Genomic DNA, 26,471 nt, shown 5'->3' with positions numbered 1-26,471 from the left:
GTCATGGAGGCTGCTGGTCCCTGAGGGGTTCAGCACCCCCTGTGCCTGTGACTAGCTCTACTAAGGAGAGTGATCCACCTGGGGATTAACTGACTAAGTAGCTGGGCAGCAGTTAATTAGGTGAAGAACGCCCAGTCTAATAGAAGTTTCTGAGTGCTCAGTCAAGAAGCCTCAGAACAGCGGGAGGACTTCCCAGAGAGTTCATAGAATCATAGAATGTCAGGGTTGGAAGGGACCTCGGGAGATCATCTAGTCCAACCCCCTGCTCAAAGCAGGACCAATCCCCAGACAGATTTTTACCCCAGTTCACTAAATGGCCCCCCCTCAAGGATTGAACTCACAACCCTGGGTTTAGCAGGCCAATGCTCAAACCACTGAGCTATCCCTCCTCCCCAGTTCTCAGAGAGCTCACCAGAACAGAACAGAGAGAGGAAGTTCTCTCTCTCTCTCAGAACAGAGAGAGGAAGTTCCCTGAGAAGTTCTCAGAGAGCTCACCAGAAAAAAAAGGGGACCTAGGAAAGGGCAGGGTAGCAAGGCAATGAATGGCAAAGCCCTAGGAAAGCCCAATCCCAGTGAAGGGACCTTACACACAGCAGCAAGAGGTCCAGGTCTTTGGGGAATTACACACCACTCCAGAAACAAGCTGCTGTAGTTTTCCCTCTGGAGGGGCCCCGAGTCCAGAGAAGGAGCCATTCTAGAACCCTGAAGGGGCACCATTCACGATACACAAGCCTCACAGAATTAACTGATTACCTCAGGTTCCCCCATGGGCTATGTCATTTCTGACCACAGCGGCCACATCAGGGTGACTTCCACACTATTATACCCTGCAACATCCCCTTAAATAACGGTTGAAGAGTTCAGGATTATGAAGACCAGTCAAATGAAAGAGGTGGGACTATAACCCCATCCTCTCCTCACTCCCAGCCCTTTCTCTGAGGAGGTATTTTGCTGAAGAAAGCCCTAAAGCTGAGAGAAAAAAAAGGCTAATTGGGAGCCATTTGGAATACTAGTCAGTTAACTATGCAGATACAACTCTGATTTATGTTCAAGCTCACCTTTACTTAGGTGAGCACCTAATCTTGGGGGGCGACTCTGTTATGCTATTTCCAAAACAGCAACTGCTCAGTATGTAATCTTTAAATGCTCCCAACACAATCAAATCAAATTCAGTTTCCTTCTGCACAAGACAATCCACCTTGAGAATCTGATCCCAACCTTAAGGGCCCATTTTGCCTATACAAAAGAAAAGTAGTTTGCTTTAGACTTAAAGAAATGTGGAGAGAACAAATGTCCCACTATTTAAAAAAAGTAAAGGCACATGCATGTTCACAGACACAACCCCAACCCTTTGGGCAAAGACAAAGTACCTGTATGAAAAATATACTCAGCCCAAAAGGTGAATATTCTGCAAAGACAGGACAGTTTGAAGCCATTCTGCAATCTTAGTGGTAAGGGTGCTACATAAATAAAAGAAAGTTTCTACCAAATCAGTTATAATACAGTTTCATAGAGACTAACATTTTATGGGAGAGAAGGGAGTGTACCTTTTCAACATCTGAAAGAGATGACAGTGACTGGTTCTGCAGAACCTCTGGTGCCGTGAATGCTCGCAGGTCCTGGTTGGAAACATTTTCATCTGTAAATGACACACTCCCAGATGGAAGCAACAGCAAAGACCATGGAGAAATGATGAAGCTCAGGTCAGTAGGATCAGCTATATTTGAAAAAACAAACAAAACATAATTGAAAGACAGCTGCTACCAAATAAAAGGACTCCACATAAATCCATTTAAGTGTTCATCTGACAGAGAAAGTTGGAAAATGGAGTGGATGATCTAATTAGTCTTTTTCATTTGTAACTTCTATGACAACAAAAGTTGAAATAACTTTCATCACAAAAAGATCATGGGAGATAAGCAGCAAAGACCTTTTGGACAATTTCATTATTTTACTTTGAAAACATTGATTATATTTATCTGGAATTCTTAAACAAAAGATCTACCAAAAACATGCACCTTCCTTACTGTTTTATATTTTTAAATAAGATTGAGAAGACAAAGAAATAGACTGAAACAAAATTGTTACATCTGATTGCTAATGCTATTTAAATACAGTGCTCAAGACAAGAAGAGTGAATTATTTAGCCTTCCTCGCCCATCCACTTGTTTTTCATAATGTCCGTCTACTTTACTTAAATGTAATCAATATTATTTTTAATATTTGCTATTTATATTAACATATAACATCTGAGAAGGTAAGCATTATTCCCATTTTGCAGATGGGGGAATCTAAGGCACTGAGGTTAAATGAGAATGACTTTATCCTAAAGGTGAGAGACAGTATTGTTGTTACAGCCAGGATTAGAACTCCTGACTCCTACTCCCACGCTACCTTTCATGGCCTTTGTTTTAATGATCCAGACTGATGATAAACGTTTGAAAGTGCCAATATTTTCTGATTTATTGTTTGTCATAAAACAACAAGCATCACAGGGGATTGTTTTCCTGACCAGAGGTAGGAGCATAAGGATATAGCAGAGACTAGAACAGAATAAGAAAGTAGATTAAACTAAAACACATTAAAAAAATATAAATAGCACAATCTCATGCAACACATCTTACACATACATGAGAATACATTAGCCAAAAGAAATTAACCTTAACTATCCAGTTCACAAAGGCCATGAAGTTTCACATGCTATATGTCAAGATTTAATTAGTTAACATTTACTTACAACAATTGAGCCGATGAGCCTTCTCTAAGAAGAGGCTAATGTTACAAGGTTATCATACTTCAATGTATACTTCAATTTTAAATATAGTAAATATACATGAACCTTGTTAAAATCTTTTCAGGGTGAACTGTTTGATATTATTAATTCATTCAAAAATGTAAGTTAACATTAACCTATATTTTAGGTTACTAAGGACTAGATGCCTGCTTTCTTTCCCTCCCATTTTGCTTGATGACCACAATGGCTCTCAAGGGATAAAAGCTGTCATGGGATAAAAGGAAAGGTCCTTTCATGGATTGAGAACTGGTTAAAAGACAGGGAACAAAGGGTAGGAATTAATGGTAAATTCTCAGAATGGAGAGGGGTAACTAGTGGTGTTCCCCAAGGGTCAGTCCTAGGACCAATCCTATTCAACTTATTCATAAATGATCTGGAGAAAGGGGTAAACAGTGAGGTGGCCAAGTTTGCAGATGATACTAAACTGCTCAAGATAGTTAAGACCAAAGCAGACTGCGAAGAACTTCAAAAAGATCTCACAAAACTAAGTGATTGGGCAACAAAATGGCAAATGAAATTTAATGTGGATAAATGTAAAGTAATGCACATTGGAAAAAATAACCCCAACTATACATACAATATGATGGGGGCTAATTTAGCTACAACAAGTCAGGAAAAAGATCTTGGAGTCATTGTGGATAGTTCTCTGAAGACGTCCACGCAGTGTGCAGACGCGGTCAAAAAAGCAAACAGGATGTTAGGAATCATTAAAAAGGGGAAAGAGAATAAGACTGAGAATATATTATTGCCCTTATATAAATCCATGGTACGCCCACATCTCGAATACTGTGTACAGATGTGGTCTCCTCACCTCAAAAAAGATATTCTAGCACTAGAAAAGGTTCAGAAAAGGGCAACTAAAATGATTAGGGGTTTGGAACGGGTCCCATATGAGGAAAGATTAAAGAGGCTAGGACTCTTCAGCTTGGAAAAGACAAGACTAAGGGGGGATATGATAGAGGTATATAAAATCATGAGTGATGTGGAGAAAGTGGATAAGGAAAAGTTATTTACTTATTCCCATAATACAAGAACTAGGGATCACCAAATGAAATTAATAGGCAGCAGGTTTAAAACAAATAAAAGGAATTTCTTCTTCACGCAGCGCACAGTCAACTTGTGGAACTCCTTACCTGAGGAGGTTGTGAAGGCTAGGACTATAACAGCGTTTAAAAGAGAACTGGGTAAATTCATGGAGGTTAAGTCCATAAATGGCTATTAGCCAGGATCGGTAAGGAATGGTGTCCCTAGCCTCTGTTTGTCAGAGGATGGAGATGGATGGCAGGAGAGAGATCACTTGATCATTGCCTGTTAGGTCCACTCTCTCTGGGGCACCTGGCATTGGCCACTGTCGGTAGACAGATACTGGGCTAGATGGACCTTTGGTCTGACCCAGTATGGCCGTTCTTATGTTCTTGATGTTTTTTCTTTAAATAATCACTACAGTAATGTCTATCAATTGGCTGTCATTTCTGTATTATTACTCATACCCTCAAAGTAACACAGAACCCTCCAAATGATTAAAGATTTCCCCCTTCAAGATGTCTTTTTGTTTTTAAAATGGAGCTGCCCACTGAAGTTATTTGATTGCTTCCTGTTGGGTGCTCACTATCAAGACTAATTCCTATAGTAAGACTGAAGTTAATTGGGGTAGCAGTGGAATGTGAAAAGAAGGAATCTGCACTCAACCTAAGAGCGTCCATTCAATCTGTGTGAATAATATTATCAGAGAGAAACACAAACACTGATATCTTGAAGCGTTCAGTTGATATTTTAAGAGAGGAAACTTCCTACACCAGGAACTTGCAATTCTGGCAACTGGGTATTTAAAGCTCTCTTGATAAAATCTGATTAAAACTCTGACCACTAACCTGCAAAGAGGTTTCAATCCATAAAACACGCCTTGAAAATAAAAGTGGGCAAAGAAAAAGCAACTGTTCTCATGGGTATAAAATATTTTAATGACTGCTGTATGAACGTCAGAACATCACAACTCAAGTACATATAAATTGCAATGTAACAAAGATTTAACGTAGGAGCTTTTAGAAAAAATATTATTGTCATTCTAGGGAGATTTCAGACATGTTAGTCTGTATCCGCAAAAAGAATAGGAGTACTCTGCCATTCTAGGGAGAGAGGCAATAGTTCCATTTCCTCCTAAATGCTGTTTTGAAGGCTGTCCAATAATCCTGTAATTTACTATAATTCCAATCTCCCAGGAGATTTACTGAGTAAGTATGTATAGAATAGATATCAGAAATAAACAGAACCACCAAACAAATCCCTCAAGTTCCAAGGCTTCACTCCTTCCAGCACCCTGACCAAGTAGAGATTATGCATCTGGTTCTAACTTCAGACATTTAACAAAAGAAAAACGTGTCTCAGAAATGTAGGTCTAATTTTCTAGATCAATGGCCAGAACTCCCGATTTATAGATATCAGAGAAACTGCCCACTCCTATCTGTATGTAGCAAAAAGCTATTAAAGGCCATTCAATGTGTATTGTGGGGATTAACCTTTGGGGTTCATATAAGAGCTTATTGTCCCTATTGGCTTGGAAAGGGAAAGTTTCAGTTAATAAATTAAGAACACTTATGGCAACAGGAACCAAGGCCGGCTCCAGACCCCAGCACGCCAAGCGCGTGCTTGGGGCGGCATGCCGCGGGGGGCACTCTGCCGGTCGCCGGGAGGGTGGCAGGCGGCTCCGGCGGACCTCCCGCAGGTGTCCCTGCGGAGGGTCCGCTGGTCCCGTGGCTTTGGTGGAGCATCCGCAGACACGTCTGCGGGAGGTCCACCGGAGCCGCGGGACCGGCGACCGGCAGAGTGCCCCCCCGCGGCGTGCCACTGTGCTTGGGGCGGTGAAATCGCTAGAGCCGCCCTTGACAGGAACACAACAAATACTCATGAATAGGAAGGATCCTATGGACTTTACTTAAAGTAATGATGATTACATGTTTAGAGACTCAAAACTATACAATAAATAAACAAATATACTATTACATCTTTCACTTTCAAGTATATATTCACTGTTGCCCAATTAAGACTGAGTGTGTTTCAGCATTTGTCATGAAACTGAGAAGATTAGACTTTCAACATTCAGGGTGTAGCTACACAGCAAAAGCTGTGCACAGGTTAGCTACATGAGTTACCCAGGCCAGCTGGATTTAAGCTAACAATAGCAGCAAAACCACTCTAGTATAGGCTTCAGAGCAGGTTAGTGAGCTTACCCAGTGTGTCCGTGCTGGGCTTGTACTACCTGTGCTGAAGCTTTACTGTCTTCAATGCTACTTCAAAGGTTTTTTTCCTCCTGCTGATGATAGCTCATCTCGATTGGACTCTTCCAGTTGGTATGCGTACTTCCACCTTTTCATGTTCTCTGTATGTATAAATATCCCCTGTCTGTGTGTTCCATTCTATGCATCTGAAGAAGTGAGCTGTAGCTCATGAAAGCTTATGCTGAAATAAATTTGTTAGTCTCTAAAGTGCCACAAGTACTCCTGTTCTTTCAATGCTACTGTTAGCCACATTAGCTGGATTCAAACTAGCTTGGGAAGGCTAATCCATGCACAGCTTTTGCTGTGCAGACTAACTCTGAGACACTGAGATTTTGATTCAGTTACGGACAATAAGACTGGAATTCTATTCTATTGCTCGATTCTTTGTGAGGCATAATGGGATATCTACCTGTAACTAATTCTTATGCACAGCTGCTCTAAATTTTTATTTAAGTAATTCATCATTACACTAGAAGATACATCTTGCTGTTTTAATTCTCACTGTCACATTTTAAATTCATAACAGATTTTAAATTTTAAAATGTACACCAATGACGATGAGAGTGAACTAAAAGGGGGAAATTATAAAGGATTAATAGAAAGTGGTATCCTAATTTTAAAACTGCTTCTGAAACCTTATGTGCAAGCCTCAAGAGGAAAATGGGAGGGGAAAAACAACTTCAGGGTTCACACTGTAGAGCTGGTTTCCTCTATTCTCCTGCTTTCATATTATGAGAGAGACCTGAACACACTTTCTTCAGGGAGTAAATGGTAAATGAAGATCATCATCTTTGGTTACGTGAGGGAAGCGGATTTTAACCCACAAACAGCACTTCAGCAGCTTCCCATTGAAATGGTATTGGCATTTTATGAATCATAAAAACAATATTCGTTGATCCGAGGTTTTTTTAAGGGTTGTCAGGCGATTGGAAAAATTAATTGCGATTAAAAAAAATAATCGCAATTAATGATGAGACTAATCGCATTGTTAAACAATAATAGAATACCATTTATTTAAATATTTTGGATGTTTTCTACATTTCCAAATATATTCATTTCAATTACAACACAGAATACAAAGTGCCCGGTGTTCACTTTATATTTATTGTTTATTACAAATATTTGCACTGTAAAAAACAAAAGAAATATATATTGTTTTCAGTTCACCTACTACAAGTACTATAGGGCAATCTCTCTTTATCATGAAAGTTGAACTTACAAACATAGAATTATGTACAAAAAAACCTGCATTTAAAAACAAATCAATGTAAAACTTTAGAGCCTACAAGTCCACTCGGTCCTACTTCTTGTTCAGCCAATTGCTCACACAACAAGTTTCTTTACATTTGCAGGAGATAATGCTGCCCGCTTCCAGTGCCGCCCAGAGTTGGAGGCAAGTGGGGCATTTTGCCCCAGGCCCCGCAGGGGTCCCCACGACAGTTTTTGGCGGGTCTTCCGTGGCAGGTCCTTCAGTGCCGCCGAACACACCTGGAGCGAGTGAAGGACCCGCTGCCAAAGACTTGGAGCTTCTTCCACTCTGGGTCTTCAGCGGCAAAGGCGTCTTCCGCTCCGGGTCTTCGGTGGCAGTTCGGTGGCGGGGGCTCCTTCTGCTCCGGGGCTTCGGCGGCAGCGGGTCTTTCACTCGCTCCGGGACCTGCCACCAAAGTGCCCCGAAGACCCGGAGTGGAAGGACCCCCGCCGCCAAAGACCCCAGGCCCCCTGAATCCTCTGGGCGGCTCTGCCCACTTCTTGTTTACAGTGTCACCTGAAAGTGGGAACAGGCATTCACATGGCACTGTTGTAGCTGGCGTTGCAAAATATTTAGTGCCAGATGCGCTAAAGATTCATATGTCCCTTTTTGCTTCAACCAGCATTCCAGAGGACATGCGTCCATGCTGATGACAGGTTCTGCTTGATAACGATACAAATCATTGTGGACTGATGCATGTTCATTTTCATCATCTGAGTCAGATGCCACCTGCAGAAGGTTGATTTCTTTTTCGATGGTTCAGGTTCTGTAGTTTCCACATGGAAGTGTTGGTCTTTTAAGACTTCTGGAAACATGCTCCACACCTTGACCCTCTCAGATTTTGGAAGGCACTTCAGATTCTTAAATCTTGGGTCGAGTGCTGTAGCTATCTTTAGAAATCTCACATTGGTACCTTCTTTGTGTTTTGTCAAATCTGCTGTGAAAGTGTTCTCAAAATGAACATGTGCTGGGTCATCATCCGAGACTGCTATAACATGAAATATATGGCAGAATGTAGGTAAAACAGAGCAGGAGACAAAAATCTCCCCCAAGGTGTTCTGTCACTAATTTAATTAACACAATATTTTTTTAATGAGCATCATCAGCATGGAAGCATGTCCTCTGGAATGGTGGCCAAAGCATGAAGGGACATACGAATGTTTAGCAGATCTGGCATGTAAATACCTTGCAATGCCAGCTACAAAAGTGCCATGCGAATGACTGTTCTCACTTTCTGGTGACATTGTAAATAAGAAACGGATAGCATTATCACCTGTAAATATAAACAAACTTGTTTCTCTTAGCGTAGCTGAACAAGAAGTAGGACTGAGTAAACTTGTAGGCTCTACAGTTTTATATTGCTGTTTTTGAGTTCAGTTATGTAACCAAAAAAAAATCTGCATTTGTAAGTTGCACTTTCACAATAAGGGGACTGCACTACAGTACTTGTATGAGGTGAATTGAAAAATACTATTTCTTTTGTTTATCATTTTTACAGTGCAAGTTAGCAATCACTACAGTTTTGAAAAGCAATGAATCAGACTAACCTTACTGCCCGCTGAGACTGTCTTGCCACTAACATGCCAATTAGTCAGTCACTCAGCTTTGAGGTCTTCCCCGTTTTGCTTTTTGCTTTGAGAATGTTTTCACCTCAAGGCAACACCTATTTTAGTACTGAAGAAAACTCCTCTTTGCTTTGTCTGGAAAGCAGAAGAAAAGGACAAAGAAACATACCCAGTATAGTGGCTCTCCAGGATGTGGCAAGAAGCCAACAAGAGCTTTTTTCAAAAAATTACCTTTTCTGTTCTTCACTTCAGACTTCAATTTGTTGACTTTGTGGAGCGATGACATTTATCCCCTGTGCTTGGTATTAGACTTATAGAAGGTCTCAGTGTAAAAGCTCCAATAAGTCTGAATGTACCACTTTCATCGCAGAGCATATAGCAGGAGAGCAAAAATTGTGGTTCCATACATTAGTAATCAGTTGTTGATTCTTGGCTTGAGATATGAGAAACTTACTGGCCCTTTTTCATGTTTAAGATGGCACTGAAAGTCCTAAGGAAATGTGGTTCCCTGTAGGTGGGTGGGAATGAACAATATAGGGAGAAAGAGACCAGTCTTGAAGTGCTAACTAGTTATGCCTGTTTTGTGCTTTCCCAGTCTTGGGATAAAGAAATTCTACTCAAAGGTCTGAAATGCTGTAACTTCATTGTTTTTACCTGCCATTAGTGTAATGGGACTGACTAATTGATCGACTGTAGATTGGTGTAAGCAAGACTGAAGAAAAGCAAAATTTGTATCTGAATAACTTGTGCAAGAGTTTAAAAGAAAATGAATTAAACACACTGATGTCACCTCAATTTGTGTCAAATGAAATTAAGGCCGCTCTTCTATAACATAGTCTGAAAAGTATATCTAATGTGTATTTAAGTGTTTGAAAGGCTGTAATACACGCATTTTATCAAGCTGTAAAACAAATTATCAACTGAATTTCCATTTATTAAGCTGCATAAATAGCGATGTATATTTGGGTGGGAAGAGAATTCCAAACCTACAGACTTCATGTATTGGGCCCATTTCTGTAGCCTTTGACTGCAATGGACTTCCATGGAAATCAATTCCCTCCCCATGTAAGACACCTTTCTATACTAGTGATTCCTGGTTGTAGACACACTCCACATTCAGAAACTTTGTCTAGCACCAAAGAGTATTCAATAGATTTATTATTATTTTCATTTGAGTAGCACTTAAAGGACTCAACCAAGATCAGGGCACCAAGCCTCCACAAACTCATAGTAAGAAACATTTTACTTTTACATATGCCTTCTATTCACATAGCCTATTTAAAACCAACATTCCCATTCCAGTATTCAGAAAGCTTTCTCATTATGCAGAATTGCAGTCATAAACTTCGGAAAATACAACAGGAGAGCTACCAAAAATCAAAACATAAACCAAAAACAAATATCCCCCCCCAATCCCAAACAAATAAACAAAAAAACAACCAGCAAGAAGTTGAGGAGACACCACATTTGACCAAAATAACCAAAAGTCACTCCAATCAACTGAAAAGTAAATCTTAAAAAATCTATTTGGTCAGATCTTTCTTAATTTAATTTTTACTGTATTAAGAGCCTTATCATCCTCCCTTCTTAAGCCCACTAGAAAACTCTAATTTACTGCAATGGCTGGAGGCTCAGGACCTAAATCAACAAACACAGAGATGGAAGAACTCTCTTCATTATCTTGAAATATGTAAAAGGTATTTTATGCTATATAATAAATTAAGGCAACTTTATTTCTAAAGTTTATTGCTGTCACTCTTCCAAAAAACACACTGAAGTTAATTACGGGATTTGGAAGAATTTTTTTTTTATTCATATTAAAACCGCAAAAACCAAATATTTTAAAGCAATGTTAAGGGTCTGGCTCAAACAAGTAAGGAAACTTAGAGTTATGGCTAGACTCCATCTATAAATTACCTTTCTGTACCACAAGGATTTTAACACAAACATACCACGTGAGCTGAAAATAGAGGATCAAAATTCATCTTCATTGTAACTCCAATAAAGGCAATGAATTAGGCCTGGAGTCAGAGAAAGTCCTATTTTTACGAGGGCTTGAAATATTTATTGGACACCTACTACTCCAAAAACTAAGTTTATTATTCCAGGACAAAAAGAAATAAATACAAAATATTTCCTACCCCACACATGGCCATATGCCTCAATTTTACAGAATAAACAGTTAGTCACTGTTTCCTATATTTCATTGTAATACAGACAGTTGGTCATCTGTTTAATACATTTTAAAAAGGTATTTAATAGGGGTATGTCTACGCTGGAGCTGCAGGTGTAATTTCCAGCTTAGCTAGACATACCCATACTAGCTCTGATTGAGCTAATGTGCTACAAACAGAAGTGTAGCCCTGGCGGCGCAAGTGGAAGACCAGGCTAGGCAGATCACAACCCCATCTGAACCTATAAGTATGAATTCAGGGCAGCTAACCCTTCCTGCTGCTCATGCTACTTCAGCTACACTTCTATTTTTAGCATGCTAGGACAATCAGACCTACTGTGAATGTATCTTATCCAAGCTGTAAGTAACAACTCCAGCTCCAGTGTAGACATATCTCTTTTGCTTTTGTTTTGTCTTCTTTTTCTTCCTGTCTTCTCTTCACTTTGTGTATCTTTTCTTTCCTTTAATAGATCATGGTGTACATCATGACCTTCAACAGCCATTTCCTCTTTTTTTCCCCCACTCTCCCTCTATTCCCTTATAACCTTTCTCTACCTCTTCTCGTTTGTTTTCTGTCTGGACTCCCAATGTCTCTCACTTTCTCAATACCCTACTTCTTTTCTAACCTATCATATCAGTCTCTTCTCACAACTCTCTGTCCACACCCACCCATCCATCTACATAGACCTTGAAAAATTATAGCTGACTCCTAAGAGCCAGGGGACCCAACTAAGATGAAGGGAATATTCATGTGAAAAGCTAAGTCCCCATGTCTTCATTCTCAAGCTGGTAAGAAGTGAACGGTGCTTGAGGTCTTGCCAGAGTATTGTCTCTTGACCCTACTGAGGGTAAAAGATGCCTGATCAAATTTAAAACCCCCACCCAACCCTTCAAACTCTCTGGCTGTGGAAGGTGCACATACTTTGTCATCCTTGCACTGCAGAATCTTCTGGGTGCTCCAAGCGTGGGGTAGGAATCTACCCCTCTTCCAAGTTCCAGGTTGTGTTTTTTAAGTTCACTTTCACAGTGAAAAAATCCAGGGCCTTCCTCTGCTGCCTCTCTTAGGTTTCCCAACAAGCCCCCAGGAGCAGCTTGAAATTGATCCAGTTCTTGGCAGTTTCATGAGCTAATAAAATGATGTAACAGTTACTATGCTGGTAGGAAGATCATTTCTTGGTACACCGCCACACAACCTCCAAAGGCAATGGCTCCTCCAACATGGGAAGGACCCCTGTCTCAGGAAGTAGCTCTGGGAGAAAGTCAGAAGTGTGTTTTTTCCCCCTCTGATGTTACTTGCTGCAAGTCACCCTACTCACTGTTGTCACTGGCTGTCTTTCTTCCCCTGATTTTACCTGGCCTCACTGTCTGCTTATTGGTGAGCTAGAACAAAGAGGAAATATCCCCAGGGAAACAATAGCAGGCACAAAATAATTAAATGAAAAAACACTTGTTTACGGCTGGAAGAAAACGCGTAGGCAGCTCAATTCCTGCTGCTGGTGTTCCTGTTACACTAACACTTTCATGCTGAGAAAGGCAGGACAAACATCCAACTTCCTCTTTGAATTACTTCTTGACTCGGGGTCCCCTCTCTGTGGCAGGAGTCATGCCATTAGGGCATTGCGTGTGCCAAGAAACATTCATCTGAGTCCTGCACTAAATCCGCTATGGTAATTATAATAAAGAAAAAATTAGCTCTTAACAGATTGCTTTTCATCCACAGATCTCAACACCTTTTACAAACCTCACTATTCTCATTCTACAGCCAGAAACTAATGTACAGAAATGTGGGATGAATCACTTACTTTAACAGAGCAGGTCAGTGACTATGCTTGGAATAAAACCCACATTTTTTGACTATCAGGCTAGTCTTCTATCCAATGGACTATGATTCCCATAGGTTTCTGAATACCAGGAGCAAAACTGGAGTATTTAATTTCACTCCGCCACTGTTTTGCAAAGCGAAGAGCACCAGTAAAGGCTCTGATATTCTCTGGAGATTTTGAGAGCCACCACCGCATTGGTTTACACTACATTCGTATCTGGAAGACCATTTTCACAACCAGAAGAACTGGAATTTTTGTTTTAAATCAAATCTTAAATTCTGCAGAAGCTAATAGGTCTCACTCATGAAAGCTAAGTCGGTGCCCTGGGTGAGTGGATTTTTCAAGCTTCAATTAAAACTATAGGTAGCACAAACAACAGCAACACTAAAACTTTTATTTTTAAAAAAACATGGAAGGTGATACAGCAATTTTGTACAACTGCTTTAGAAACAGATTGTGACTTGGTATTGTAAAAGCTATCCTTTAAACATGCATTTACAGACTTTAAAAAACCCAGATCATTTACTCAATACACCTCAAGGCCTTCTTCAAAGTAATTACTGCCTGTCATGTAACTGAACCCATATATTAAAAATCCTTTTGAAGAAAAGCTTGCACAGACACTCTGCTCATATTTCTGAATTAGAAGACATGCTTGTAAAAACACTTTTCTCCAGATGGCTCGAAGAAAATATTCTCCATTGTGAACTAGATGCCAACTAATTGTGGATAAACAAACTATTTTTTTATTGTTATAATGTAAAAAAAAAGTTTTAAAGACTGAAAAAATTTAGTTGAAAACATATAGCAAAAAATGCTCATCCCAGGATCATTAAATAATTTACAAACCTTTGACATCTGGGATTTAACATGTAAAGTATGGCAGATTCCTTCATCGGAAGTATTTTGTGCAAGTATTCCAAAAAAAATATACTTACATGAATTAGGAAATATGACTTCCATGGGTATTTCTCATTTAAAATATTATTCCACTAGCAGTTCCTGATAACATGTAAATGTGCGTGATGTGCCATCGCTGGGAGACCATGGAGAAGTAGAAGCAGTTTTTGTAGCTTTTTATTCAAACACTTGACAAAATATCTCAGAACTTTCTTCTGTGTGTTTATTATTTGGTTAGCCTGGTGGGGTTCTCTCTTTGGGGAAAAGACAAATAAACATTCTCTTTTTACCATCTACTATGGCATGAAGACAGAGTATGGGTGCTTCCGAATATATATACAGCTTAAGGTTCCCATATATGTGCTACATTACAAAAATAAAGGTTTCAAGTTTATCATATGAACTAAGCTTGATAAGTTTATGGAGGGGATGGTATGATGGGATAGCCTAATTTTGGCAATTAATTTGGCAACTGATCTTTGATTATCAGCAGGTAAGTTTGCCCAGTGGTCTGTGATGGGATGTTAGATGGGGTGGGATCTGAGTTGCTACAGAGAATTCTTTCCTGGGTGCTGGCTGGTGAGTCTTGCCCACATGCTCAGGGTTTAGCTGATCGCCATATTTGCGGTCGGGAAGGAATTTTCCTCCAGGGCAGATTGGCAGAGACCCTGGAGGTTTTTCGCCTTCCTCTGCAGCATGGGGCACAGGTCACTTGCTGGAGGATTCTCTGCAGCTTGAGGTCTTCAAACCATGAATTGTGGACTTCAATAACTCAGACATAGGTTAGGGGTTTGTTACAGGAGTGGGTGGGTGAGATTCTGTGGCCTGCATTGTGCAGGAGGTCAGACTAGATGATCATAATGGTCCCTTCTGACCTTAAAGTCTATGAGTCTATGTAGTATACAGCTATTACTGTATAAGGACTACTAGTTGGGAATCCAAACTCTGATATTCCAAATTACTATACTTCGAATTAAGGCAAAAATAATTCTGAACACCACATTTATATTAATGGAATAATGATACATTCCCTATATTCACTACTTGAAATAAAAGGGGAATTCAGGAGCAATACAAATGCAATGCTTATTATCAGTGGGCAAATCCTACTGCCTGCTCTGCAGGACACTCACTCCAGCAGAACCAATACTGTTCTGCTCAGCAAAAGAGAGACTGCAGACAGGATGCCCAAGATCCCATGTAGGGGGATGTGACCAGGGATATGGCCATGGAGCTATGATCCATAGGTGCAACTTGTGCCCCAAGCACAAAGAGGGTGTTATGAAGTGTGTGGGGCAAGCGGACCCTGATTATACCAGCTCTCCTCTCCACTGCACACTCACTTACTGTATATGGGAGGATACATGGACCTGGGGGTTATAGAAGCCCTGAGGTCACAGTACAGACCACCAAGTGGATTCCTTGTCCTGCCAACCCCTGAAGAGTTCTTCAGCACACACCCTTGCTGCCCCAGTTATACTCTGGGACCAGGATTGGCTCCTAAAGCACTGACAGGCTCCACTTCAATCTACAAATTAACGTAGTTCAATCAATTTAGACATAGGAATGAAAATATGTCCTCTGACCTTTTTCTTTTCTTCCTTTTCATTTCAGGCTGGACATTTATTTCCAGAAACATAGGGAAGGTAACTGACTGGGAGCTTCTAAAGTAGAATATCAACAAAAGTAATTTAAAACAACATAGTCATTAAGCCAGGTACAAAGAAAGTGAATGACCTTTTCCGAGAGCAGGAGTTCTCAAACTGGGGGTCGGAACCCCTCAGGGGGTCATGAGGTTATTACATGGGGGGATCGTGAGCTGTCAGCCTCCACCCCAAACTCCACTTTGCCTCCAACATTTATAATGGTATTAAGTATATTAAAAAGAGTTTTTAATTTATAAGGGGGGGGGTCGCACTCAGAGGCTTGCTATGCGAAGGGGGTCACCAGTACCAAAGTTTGAGAATCACTGTCCTAGAGGCATAGGAGCTTCTCCCGAGGTCAGGGAGAGGGCGAAAGAATCTTTCACTAATTATTAAGCTTCTTCATGCCTGCTCTGAAGTTCTTCTTGTTTTGCTCCTTCAGAAGAACTCTTAACAGCAATAAGGGAAACATCCTCTGAGAGGTCCCTTCCTTCTAACCAAAATACAGGAATAATCTTTACAAAAACCATCTCCAAATCCTCCTTTCAAAACCACTGGAATTTTTGGTATGGCTTCCGATCAGTTATGTGTCCACTGGTCTTTACTGAGCTATAGTTGCCAGCCTTCTGAGCTAATTCCGGAACTATGCAGCTTAGTAACAAAACACTTGTGAGAGCAGAGTTTATTAAGCACTGCCAGAAGACAGATAAACAGTGTAGTCCAGTTTAAAAAAAGAGAGAGAGAGAACTGGTTTTAAAGGCAATAAAAACACGGAGATAATTCAGGTAAACAGTATGCAATACAAATGCAAGGTTCTCTCCTCTCCTCTCCTCTCCTCACACACACACACACACACACACTTCAATCCCTCCATAAAGTGTGTCCTTTATGACTATAAATTTTATCAGACACAATTTCATTTTGTTTCACCCGTCCCCACCTTTGTCTGTGTGACCATTAGCAAATAGTAAAAATAGAGAAAAGCCTCTCCATGTAACAGTTTCACAATACTCATCTTTCTCAATCCCCTGTTTTATGGATGTCACAGTTTTTTAAGGGTATGCCAAGGCCAGGTTGTGGGAAGTCAGGTAGGTGCCCAACAAGTCTTTAGACAGGGCCAGATTATGTCCCATTCTGCAATCCAGCAGACAGGAGTAGATGGTGCACTATACCACCATTTCCTGTGCATAGACAGAAACAGGCTCTGCAGAACTACTACATCCTCTCCTTTTTCAGGTGGATGGGAAAGGAGAGGGGCAGGGAGATTCCTGTCTCTGTACCCCCAACACACCAGCAACATAGTTACAACAGCACAAGGCGGGAGCATACGCTGTGACCTGTTGCAGTTAACTCCCTTCTCAGAGTAGTGGAGAGACAGGAAGGAGATTTTCTTTTTATTAGGGGTCTGCTAGTAGTTTTAATATTATGACTACAACTTCAGCTAGAGTTTCAGGTCCTAGAAAAACATAATTACTACTTCCCCGACCACCAATGTTTTGTAATATTGCAATGCATGCACGTACATGCTCTTTCTTCCATATAGCCACAATTCACAAGCTGGCCTGGTCTCTCCACTCTGGTATTATTTTTAACTCATTCGACTTTGCCTGGTCCTACTGGTTGTCTGTTTCACCTCAGCTCCCCATTTTTTGCACCTGGTCCACATGTTTTTCTGTCCCCACCATACAAACCTTGATATAGGATTGGACCAGGTGACATATTAGGTCCTTTCTACCTTTAACCTTTGGTGATTATTCACAAATTATCTAGTTGAAGCAGGTGATTCCTGGTTTATTTTTTCTTGGCAATAAAAAACATGACATGCTCTTTTCATTTCTACAGACACACACCAAAGATATTGCACCTGAAAGCCTTGTTACTTCTGACCTCATGGAGTACAGGGTGCAAGATTCAGCATGTCTGAAACAGCTGAGACACCCTCTAAACAACAACATTATTGTTGCTGGTAATTAAAGTAGGAGGAGGTCTAGGATCAGCTTTTTCAAATCTATCTACAGATTAATCTAAATATTATCCCTACTCTAACTAGCAATACCAGATTGCCTGATCTTCTCCTCCACTTAATAACTTATCATACAACATGCAGCCAATTCAATGTCCAGAGCTGATTTTTTAAAATTGTCTTTCAGTGATAGGACATTCCAAACCATTTTTTCATTACTTATTAGCTATGGAAACAATTTATAAAGTGCCTTTAATTGGAAAATGGAGACAGCCATAGGAGAGCAGCAAGAGGTTTAGAAAACAGGATTTATGAGGAAAGGTTGAAAGAATTGGGCACATTTAGTCTACATAAGAAGACATCGTATTTAAAGATATAGTAATAGTCTTCAAATAATGTACAATGGTGTTATAAAGGGGATGGTGATCAATTGTTCTCCATATCCAGTGAGAGTAGGACAAGAAGTAATAGGCTTAATTTGTAGCAAGGGATTTAGGTTAGGTATTAGCAAAAGCTTTCTAACTACAAAGATAGTTAAGCACTGAAATAGGTTACCTAGGGAGGTTGTGGAGCCCCATCACTGAAAGTTTTAAGAACAGGTTAGATATACACCTATCAGGGAGGGTCTAGGTGTACTTAATCCTGCCCCAGTGTGGGGAGATGGGGTAATGAACTAGTTGAACTCTCAAGGTTGCTCCCAGCCCTAGAGTTCTAGGATTTAATGATTCTGTCATCTGCTAGAATTGTAAATAAGAGTAGGCACAATAATGTGCATGTATGTGTATATATATATATATACACACATACATATACATACTGGCTATTGAATTATACACACTGTAATTAATCCATCTATGGTAAACAATATAAGAAGTAATTTCATCTTTGTTTTTAATTAAAAACTTGAGTGGAGGTAAGGTTCTGGGCTCAAACATAAAAAATGCAGAAGGCTACATTCAAAACAGTCATGACTTTTGGAAGTAAAGAAGTTATCAAATTCATAGTAGTAGTTTGTTTTGGCCAATCTTCTTCCATTACATGGAAAAAATAATTTCTGAAATAAGCCATGTTACGATTGTTCAACATCTGCCGATAATTGGCTGCCTTTGGCACTATTGATTATGAGGTATTGCTCGTGTGCCTGAGCACCTTGGAGGGAACTAATGGAAATCCCAAAAGGTTGGGTTTGGGAAAGTGCTTCTACCCCGATGACATTCTCATTTGGAACTCTGCCGGATTCTATTCTATCCTCTCCCTTGTTCAACATTTACACACCAAATCTGTTAGAAGAGTGAAAGGCAGCATGGCTTGTGGTATCTTCAGTATTCTGATCAGTATAACTGATAAGAGTCAGCTGTTAGATTTTTCTCTCTCTTCTGACCCAGACAATACAGTCAAGCATGGATGAGATTGGGGCATGCTTCTGGTTCAATCCAGGTAAAACAGAGGTGATGTTTTGTGATTTGAGGGTAAATAACTGAAAGATGTTACTCTTAAGGATGTCTGGCTCCTGTAAATGAAGAAGGTCCAGTTCCCCTGTGCCAGAGCAGGTACATCCTGTTTGACCAATTAAGAAGGCAGGGCAGCAGCTGGGGTGATCAGGAAGAATCACTGGATTTCTCTTCCTTGCCGGGAGAGAGACTTGGAAAGAGGAGACTGAAGGAGGTCTCTGAAGAAAGCTTTCTGAAGATCCTCCCGGGAAAAAGGGAGGAATTATCCGGAAGCCAGCAGAGAGGCTGGCCTACTGTCTTTCATGAGCCAAAGCTAGTGCCAGAAGGCTGAAAAGGGCTGAGAGCTAGGGATCCAGTGGCGGGGTTATTTGGCTGACTTTCCTGATGCAAAGCCAGTGCCGGGAGGCTGAAAAGGGCCTGGCCAGAGAAGGTGAGAGAGAGCTGAAGGCTAAGAGAAGTAGAGGGAGATGGCTGCTGGCCTTGGAGCTATAGTGCTGAAGTAGAGGGCCAGAGAGGACTGAGGCTAGGAGTGCAGCATGGTGAGAGACTACAGGGCCATACCAGATAGCTATGGCATGGAGAGGGATGCTGTGGCTTTACTGGATGTACTGTCTGGACCATGGTTTGGGGACTTGATTTATTATGGTTTATGTGCACAGGGATTTCTTTTGTAATAAATTAATCCCACAAGCACTCTTTGTACTCAGAAAGACTATTCGGACTATTTCTGGGGACTCTAAAAGATGGAAACTGAGGCAGGTTCATATGTCATGTTGCAGAAAGGAGCTCCAGGCAGGGTCGACCTATGACAGTGTCTCTAATATTGTCAACCTCGGAGCCTGGTTAGTTTAGGGTTGTATGTCATTGCATGATCATTATAGCTGGGTGAAATTTTTTGGACAAATCTTTTATTTGCAGAAAAATGCAGTTTTGGTCACCATAAAACGATGTGCGAATATGGCACAAATTTCACATGCCCTTTCCATATCAGGCATAGGGGGGAACTGAATCTGGGCCTCCTACATCCCAGGTGGGTGGCCAAACCACCGGGCTACAGCTTATAAGGATGGTGGTGATGGGGCAGCAGCACCACCAGCTCCTCCTCTGGCCAGTGGGTGAATCTAGTCTTTTTTATTTACTTATTTTATTTTAAAAAGTGAGCTGAAATGACGTGAAATGGTTTGTTTCAGGTCAAACTTCAGGTGTTGATTTTGACCTCTAAAGAGCTAAATGGTTTGATTGCCACAGCTGCGGTCTCGAGGTGGAATTCTCTTGGTATAAGAGCATGGGAATAGTTGCAGGCATTATCTGTGAGAGTCCCTTTCCTTCAGAATGTGCTCCCTCCAGCCCCTAGCTAGCTCAAATCTCCCGACATTCAGGGCACATTGCACAGCTAATCTCTTTAAAGGAGCTTTTGGGGTGGGAAATACTGTTTGAGAGGTTGCATTTAGCGGGGGTGAGTGCATTTTATCTGCACAGTACTCTATTCGGTTTTTGTTATGCTAGTGGGGTTACTGCTGGTTCCCATTCATTTATATTAACTATGTTTTTAATCAACTGATGGTCAATCTCAAGTGTAAGATAGGTGTCTCTCATGGTGCTATAAATAAGACTTTTTATAAATAGATTTGTCAGCTTAATAATCACCAGTGTATGGAAACAGAACATTTGAATTTCTGAATGATATCAACTTCCTGTAATCTTCGCCCACCAAAAATCCTCAAGACCACACACTCACACACACACACAGCATTTGCCATAGAAGAGTCAATATCTAGTAATCGCTACCTCCCTGCATTTCCAGTAATAATTAAAAATGGAATATACAATATCTATTTAGAATAGGAAATAACAACAGTATGTCAGATAACACCGTGTGTTACATAACAGTAACTTCAAATTCAATGGGACGCCATAAGGGGTCTGAGCTGAAAGGTTGCATTTCAAGATCACTCATGTACAGAGGTTGTGGGGAGCTCAAAAGAGAAGAACTGAGGCGCCGAAGAATATAACAGATGTACAACCCTCAAAAACAGCTAGTGTGTGAGGGCAGAAGGTTGAGAGTAGTTTTTTCTTAAACCTTTATGTTATCAAGATAATATATATATAAAAAATAGCCCCAATCAACATACTCAATTGGACCTGGGCTAATAAAATCCTTCACAGTAACTACAGCCGTGATACTCAGACTGCTGCTCTCGAGCCACAAGTGGTTGTTTAATGCATCTCCTACAGCTCTTTGAAACACACGATATTAAAACACTGTGATTTAATTATTAACTAATCTGACGCCTGGTCTACACTGAGAGGGGGGAGGGAATCGATCTAAGTTACGCAACTTCAGCTACGTGAATAATGTAGCTGAAGTCGACGTACTTAGATCTACTTACCGCGGTGTCTTCACTGTGGTAGGTCGACTGCTGATGCTCCCCCCTTGACTCCGCCTGCGCTTCTTGCTCCGGCGGAGAACCGGAGTTGACGGGAGAGCGCTCAGCGATTGATTTATCGTGCCTTCACTAACCGTGATAAATGGACCCCCGCTGGATTGATCACTCCGGAGGTAAGTTTAGACATGCCCTAAGTTATTAAAAATCAGGATGCTTTTACTATGCTATTAATCAATTAAGTTATCAACTTCTTCTTCTTCTTCTTCTTCTTCACTCCCTGTGGAGCATAAGGCGCCAACCACTCTCCTCCATTCATTTTGTTCTTGAGCGAGACAGCAGATTTCATCCCACTTCATTCCCATACCTTTCATTTCTTGCACTAAATTATTAACTTGTTTGCTGTGAGAATAATATACATTAAAAAGAAAATATTTTCCTCTTCATACTGCTTAAACATGAATAGTACTATAGTAAATGAAACAATGAATTCAAATTACTGTGGCTCTTTTGGGTAATGGTGATCGCTAATTTGGCTCCTGAACCACTGAGGTCTGAGTATCACGGTACTAGAGGCTACATTCCTAATTAAACCTTTCAAGTACAGACATACAAATAAACAAAGCATTGATTAATCAGCTTTGATTGTGCTTTTTATTATAAGGCTGGGTTGTTGGTGGTGGTCTTTAAAAAAAATTAAAAAATTAGAAAGGAAAACCCTGCTTTAGGACAAACAAACAGAAAATCTCCTCTCAATTACAGCAGATGAACTCAATTGAAATCATATTTTCCACAGGCAATTTTTACCTCTGACAATAATTGTGTGGTAGGAATTAATAGGAGCACTTTAAATGAAAACCATGCTTGTTTTAAAATAATCCTAGAGTCACTACATAGTAATTTCTTCTGATTATTGCCCATTACGTACTTCAAAAGAATTGACTAACAAGCCTCTTGTTCCTGCAAGATTAAAAGCCTAATGGGTTTGAAAGATTTATTCCAGTTCTTTAAATATATTTGAAAAGCTGTCCCATTTGTGAACTGAAAAAGTTTTTTCATAACTTTCTTTGTAACCCTTTAAAACAAAATTATTGTCTAGTATAGATGACCCACATTTTGAACTCTGAAATTTCTGATTCATCTGAACCTTCCAAAAAATGCTACAACAAGGCCTTATCCTACAAAACTTTACTCACATGAATAGCCCCATTGAAACCAGCTTGACTAGTCATCAGACCGGGCCCACAGTTTGTTTTTGTCCAAGTCACTTTCTGAAAAAGCATTCACTAGTTTGCCTCAGGAAGAGAGCATTATAAAAGTATATAAAATAATGAATGGCATAAAGAAAGTAGAACAGAAACTTCTGCTCTCCCTGCCTTGTAACACAAGAACAAGGACACATTCATTTAAATTAAAAGATGGCAGATTCAAACCGATAAAGGGAAATATGTTTGACACAACGCATAATTAGACTGTAGAACTCATTACCACAGAAAGTCATTGAGGACAAGAATTTATCAAGATTAAAAAGAATCGGATATTTACATGGATATCAATAATATCCCTAGTTATCCTAACTGACAATAATTTTGGAAGGAAAATTAAACCTCATGCTTCAGGGCTTAAACAAACCTCTAAATATTAGAGATGAGGAAAATCCTGGCCACTGTTGCAGCCAGCAGCCTAGACAAAACATGAGTCTGATACTATATGGCAATTCCTATGTTTTATTTTACACTTTTGTTAAAAAATATGAAGTGACAGTTTGGAATTATATGCTTGAAAAAAAACCAAAATTTTAGTGGGCCTTTATTAAGTAGCTGTGACCGTGTAAATAAACCCTTCCCTAGAACAGACAGTGTTACGGAACTGTTTTGGGCTGGACCCCACTGCACCTACAAATCATGCCAGGATTGGAGGAACAGTTAAAAAGAAGGAACTCTACTCAGATGGGGGGAAACCTTGGGAAGGGAATAGGCTGTTGAGCTTCTCCAGCCCTGGAGAGAGGACTGACAGCTTACAGAGCCCCACTGCTGCTAGAAGGAGGGTGCAGACCCCCTGAGTGGAAGGGGAAAAAGAACTGCGGCTTTGCACTGGAGCCTAGTGAATTCCCAGGACATTGACAATCCCTCTGAAGCAGTGATACTCACACCAGAGCCAAATTAGTGATTAACATTACCCAAAAGAATCACAGTAGTGTGAATTCATTGTTTCATTTATATGTAATTCTCACAGGAAAATGACTGACCAAGTATTCTACAACTGGTTAATAACATAGTAAAGGCATCCTGATTGGTAAATAACTTCGATTGGTTAATGATTAAATCACACAGTGTTTTAATATCATGTGCTGCAAAGAGCCACAGGAGACACATTAAAGAGCCACTTGTGGCTCCTAAGCCTCAGTCTGAGTATCACTGCTCTGAAGTAAGAGATGCCCATATCTTGGCGGGAAGGTTTTCTTTACTTTTGTTTTGTTTAACCTCTTTTGCTGACTACAGGGCTCTTTAGTGGCATCAGAGACACAGAAAGGGGATGAGATAGTCAAGAGGCCCTGCCAGAAGGTGAGCACCAGCCTGCTAAAAAGATGCCCTGCAGTATCCACTGGGGTTGGGGTGGAGTAATTGGACTCACGTGTGTACCCACCCCATGCAGTCTAAAAAAGGGTGTCCTACCATGCACAGATTTGTGACAGTTGCAAAAATAAGTAATTTTCAAAGTAGGGTCCAATTTTCTCAGACTAAAATTACACATATCTGTATGTGCACATTTATGTACCAAAAGAAAGCACATGTAAACAGGGCAGGTGCAAGGATGTTTCGCGCCCTAGGTGAAACTTCCACATTGTGCCCCTGCCCCCCGAGCCCCAGGGCAGCTCTCTGCCCCGCCCCTCTGCCATGAGGTGCCCCCCTCCCCTGCAGCAGCTCCCCCCGGCCCAGGAAGCCGTGTGGCAGCTCCCCGCCCCAGCTCACCTCTGCTCCGCCTCCTCCCCGAGCACGCCATTGCCGCTCCACTTCTCCCGCCTCCCAGGCTTGTGGCGCCAATCAGCTGTTTGGCGCCGCAAGCCTGGGAGGGAGAGATGCAGAGCAGGGCGGCGTGCTCAGGGGAGGAGGCGGAGCAGAGGTGAGCTGGGGCGAGGAGCGGTTCCCCTGCATGCGCCCCCCCCTTACTTGCTGCAGGTGGCCCTCCCCATGCCCCCCTGCCCCAGGTCCCTCCGCCTAAATGCCGACGACTGGGGCGGCTGAAGATCCAGCCGTCGTGGTCACTGCTGAAGGACCCGAAATGCCGCCCCCCAAATGCTAGTGCCATAGGCGACCGCCTAGGTCACCTAATGGGTTGCACCGGCCCTGCATCTAAATACAACTTCTCCACATTGGTACAAGTACTCTTTCAGAGACCAGTTTAAGTCTGACCTTTGAGCCTAATTTACATTTGTAAAAAATTTGCAAGAGGGAAAGGAGGGTGGCTGCAGGGAGAAGAGAGAGTGCCCTTAGGTTTGCCCACGGTGGTTTAGTGCCTAAAGAACTATACAGCATTCCAGATGCTCCAGATCAGCAGCCAACATACTGTCATTTCTTCAAGCTTTTACTTCATTAAAGCAAAGATATTTAACCTGTTCTCAACATTTCTCCAATACCATATGTGTTACCACTCCAAAGGCACAAGAGGTTACCTTTTCTGAATAACTCTTGAAGGCTTTCCGCACTTTGATTCAATACAGCCCATATTTCCTCTTCCTGCAGCGGCCCTCCCCGAACCTCCAGGGCTTCAGCCAGCGACACGTGCATAGTACCTGGGAAAGAAGACATAACTGGTTTAAGAAGGCATGTACGCACATACACATACACCAGCAAATTTTTTTCCTTATGTGTATCATTTAAGTGGAAATGTATATTTTTAAAGCCTAAATCACAAACTCTCTACCATGCTACTGTTAATAAAACATAGGTGGGGAGTAAGGGGGGAAACCCCCTACAGAATTTTAATCACGAGTGAAACTTGTAATTAAAACATCATGATTAGAAGGAAGCAGAGAAAAAAAGGAACAGTTTTGGGGAAAAAACAACACATTAGCTTCATGTATTATCCAAAAATTAACTGCAACATTCTAGCATTAAACTATCTGAACATCTACTATGGGCAGGAGTTTGCTTTGTTTAAACAACTGACCAGAATGATTAATGTTTTCAGTTGATTTACATTCGTAAACCCATTAACACTTTCTGACTGGCGTAAGTAACACCAGCAATTTATCAGAGAACAATCCCCTCTACTCCAAACATCACAGTTTTCAGATTTTTCCTACCCTAATCACAACACAGTGTATACTGCTTAGAGAAAGATCAGTTTTGAATTTATATCTGCTGTATTCAGTGTCTGCTTAGTAAGCATGGGGACAGTGTTGATGTATAGATTGTATCCCTGAAAATAATACAGCTTTGTTGCTTCATAGCTAGGAGAGTTAAAGACTTTGCAAAGAATTTAACAGTCACAAAAGAATATCACCATAATGTGGTCCACAATTGTTTAATCAATCAACATACTATATGATTCTGACAATAACTGAATGTATCCCAAATGTATTCTTTTTATTAGTCTAAGCTCCATTCATTCCTATGAGCTGAAAAGCATCTGAGACATTTACTTGCCAATTTTCTGCAGCTGAGCACGGATGGCAAATGTTTTCATCTTAAGCAATTGTGTAATTTTAGTGAAACATATAATAATTCTGCTACAAATACAGATAGAAAGTCTGTCTCTGTTTCTCTCCTCTGTTGCAGCAACATCTTGGGGCATGCAGGTCTCTTAAACAGCAAATTAGAGATTATAATTGCTTCATTTTCCATTTGGAAAGACTTCGATTCTGGCCTCTGTTGCGCACAAGAACCCCAGACTCCACAGCTTCCACCATGTCTTGCTAAGAGAGAACCATTTAATTACTAATTCTAACTTCATGGGGTCAGTACCTTGCTCTTCAAGGAATGTGACATATGTGCCAATAAAGCAGGTTATTTCTGAAATGCAGCGGGTTTTTGTTTTTTTTTAAAAAGCAACCAACCAACAACCCCCAAAAAACAAAACAAAAAATTTAAAAAAAAAAGCTTCTGGCTCAGGTTATCATTGCCAGCTCATATGCCCTGACATTTTGTAGGAGAGAAAAAATGGTCTATATTTTCTTGCTTATATGTATTCTTATGTAGCTCATGTGTTGATTTTGTTATTTATCCAGCTTTAGGCCTAGCCAAACATA

General features: G+C 40.8%; 1 protein-coding gene and 1 long non-coding RNA gene across 3 annotated transcripts in view; one reads left to right on the top strand and one right to left on the bottom strand.

Annotated features, from left to right (window-relative positions):
• The window catches only part of PTPN13 (protein tyrosine phosphatase non-receptor type 13), a 144,113-nt gene extending 119,100 nt beyond the window's left edge, over positions 1 to 25,013 (bottom strand). For both annotated transcript variants that reach the window (XM_045019370.1, XM_045019371.1), the window contains exons 1-2: positions 24,894 to 25,013; positions 1,548 to 1,717 (exon numbers count right to left, since the gene is read on the bottom strand). In XM_045019370.1, coding sequence (XP_044875305.1) covers positions 1,548 to 1,717; positions 24,894 to 25,008 — 285 coding nt within the window. In that variant the 5' untranslated portion in view covers positions 25,009 to 25,013. The remainder of the gene's footprint in view (positions 1 to 1,547; positions 1,718 to 24,893) is intronic.
• LOC123371610 lies at positions 16,127 to 25,044 on the top strand. The gene is made up of 3 exons (XR_006579867.1): positions 16,127 to 16,207; positions 23,722 to 23,784; positions 24,964 to 25,044. It is a non-coding gene; the product is annotated as an uncharacterized LOC123371610 (long non-coding RNA).
• Positions 25,045 to 26,471: the final 1,427 nt, after the last annotated feature.

The sequence above is a fragment of the Mauremys mutica genome, chromosome 5 (genome assembly GCF_020497125.1).
Source record: "Mauremys mutica isolate MM-2020 ecotype Southern chromosome 5, ASM2049712v1, whole genome shotgun sequence".
NCBI lineage: Eukaryota > Metazoa > Chordata > Testudines > Geoemydidae > Mauremys > Mauremys mutica.
This window is presented reverse-complemented; position numbering and strand designations above follow the sequence as displayed.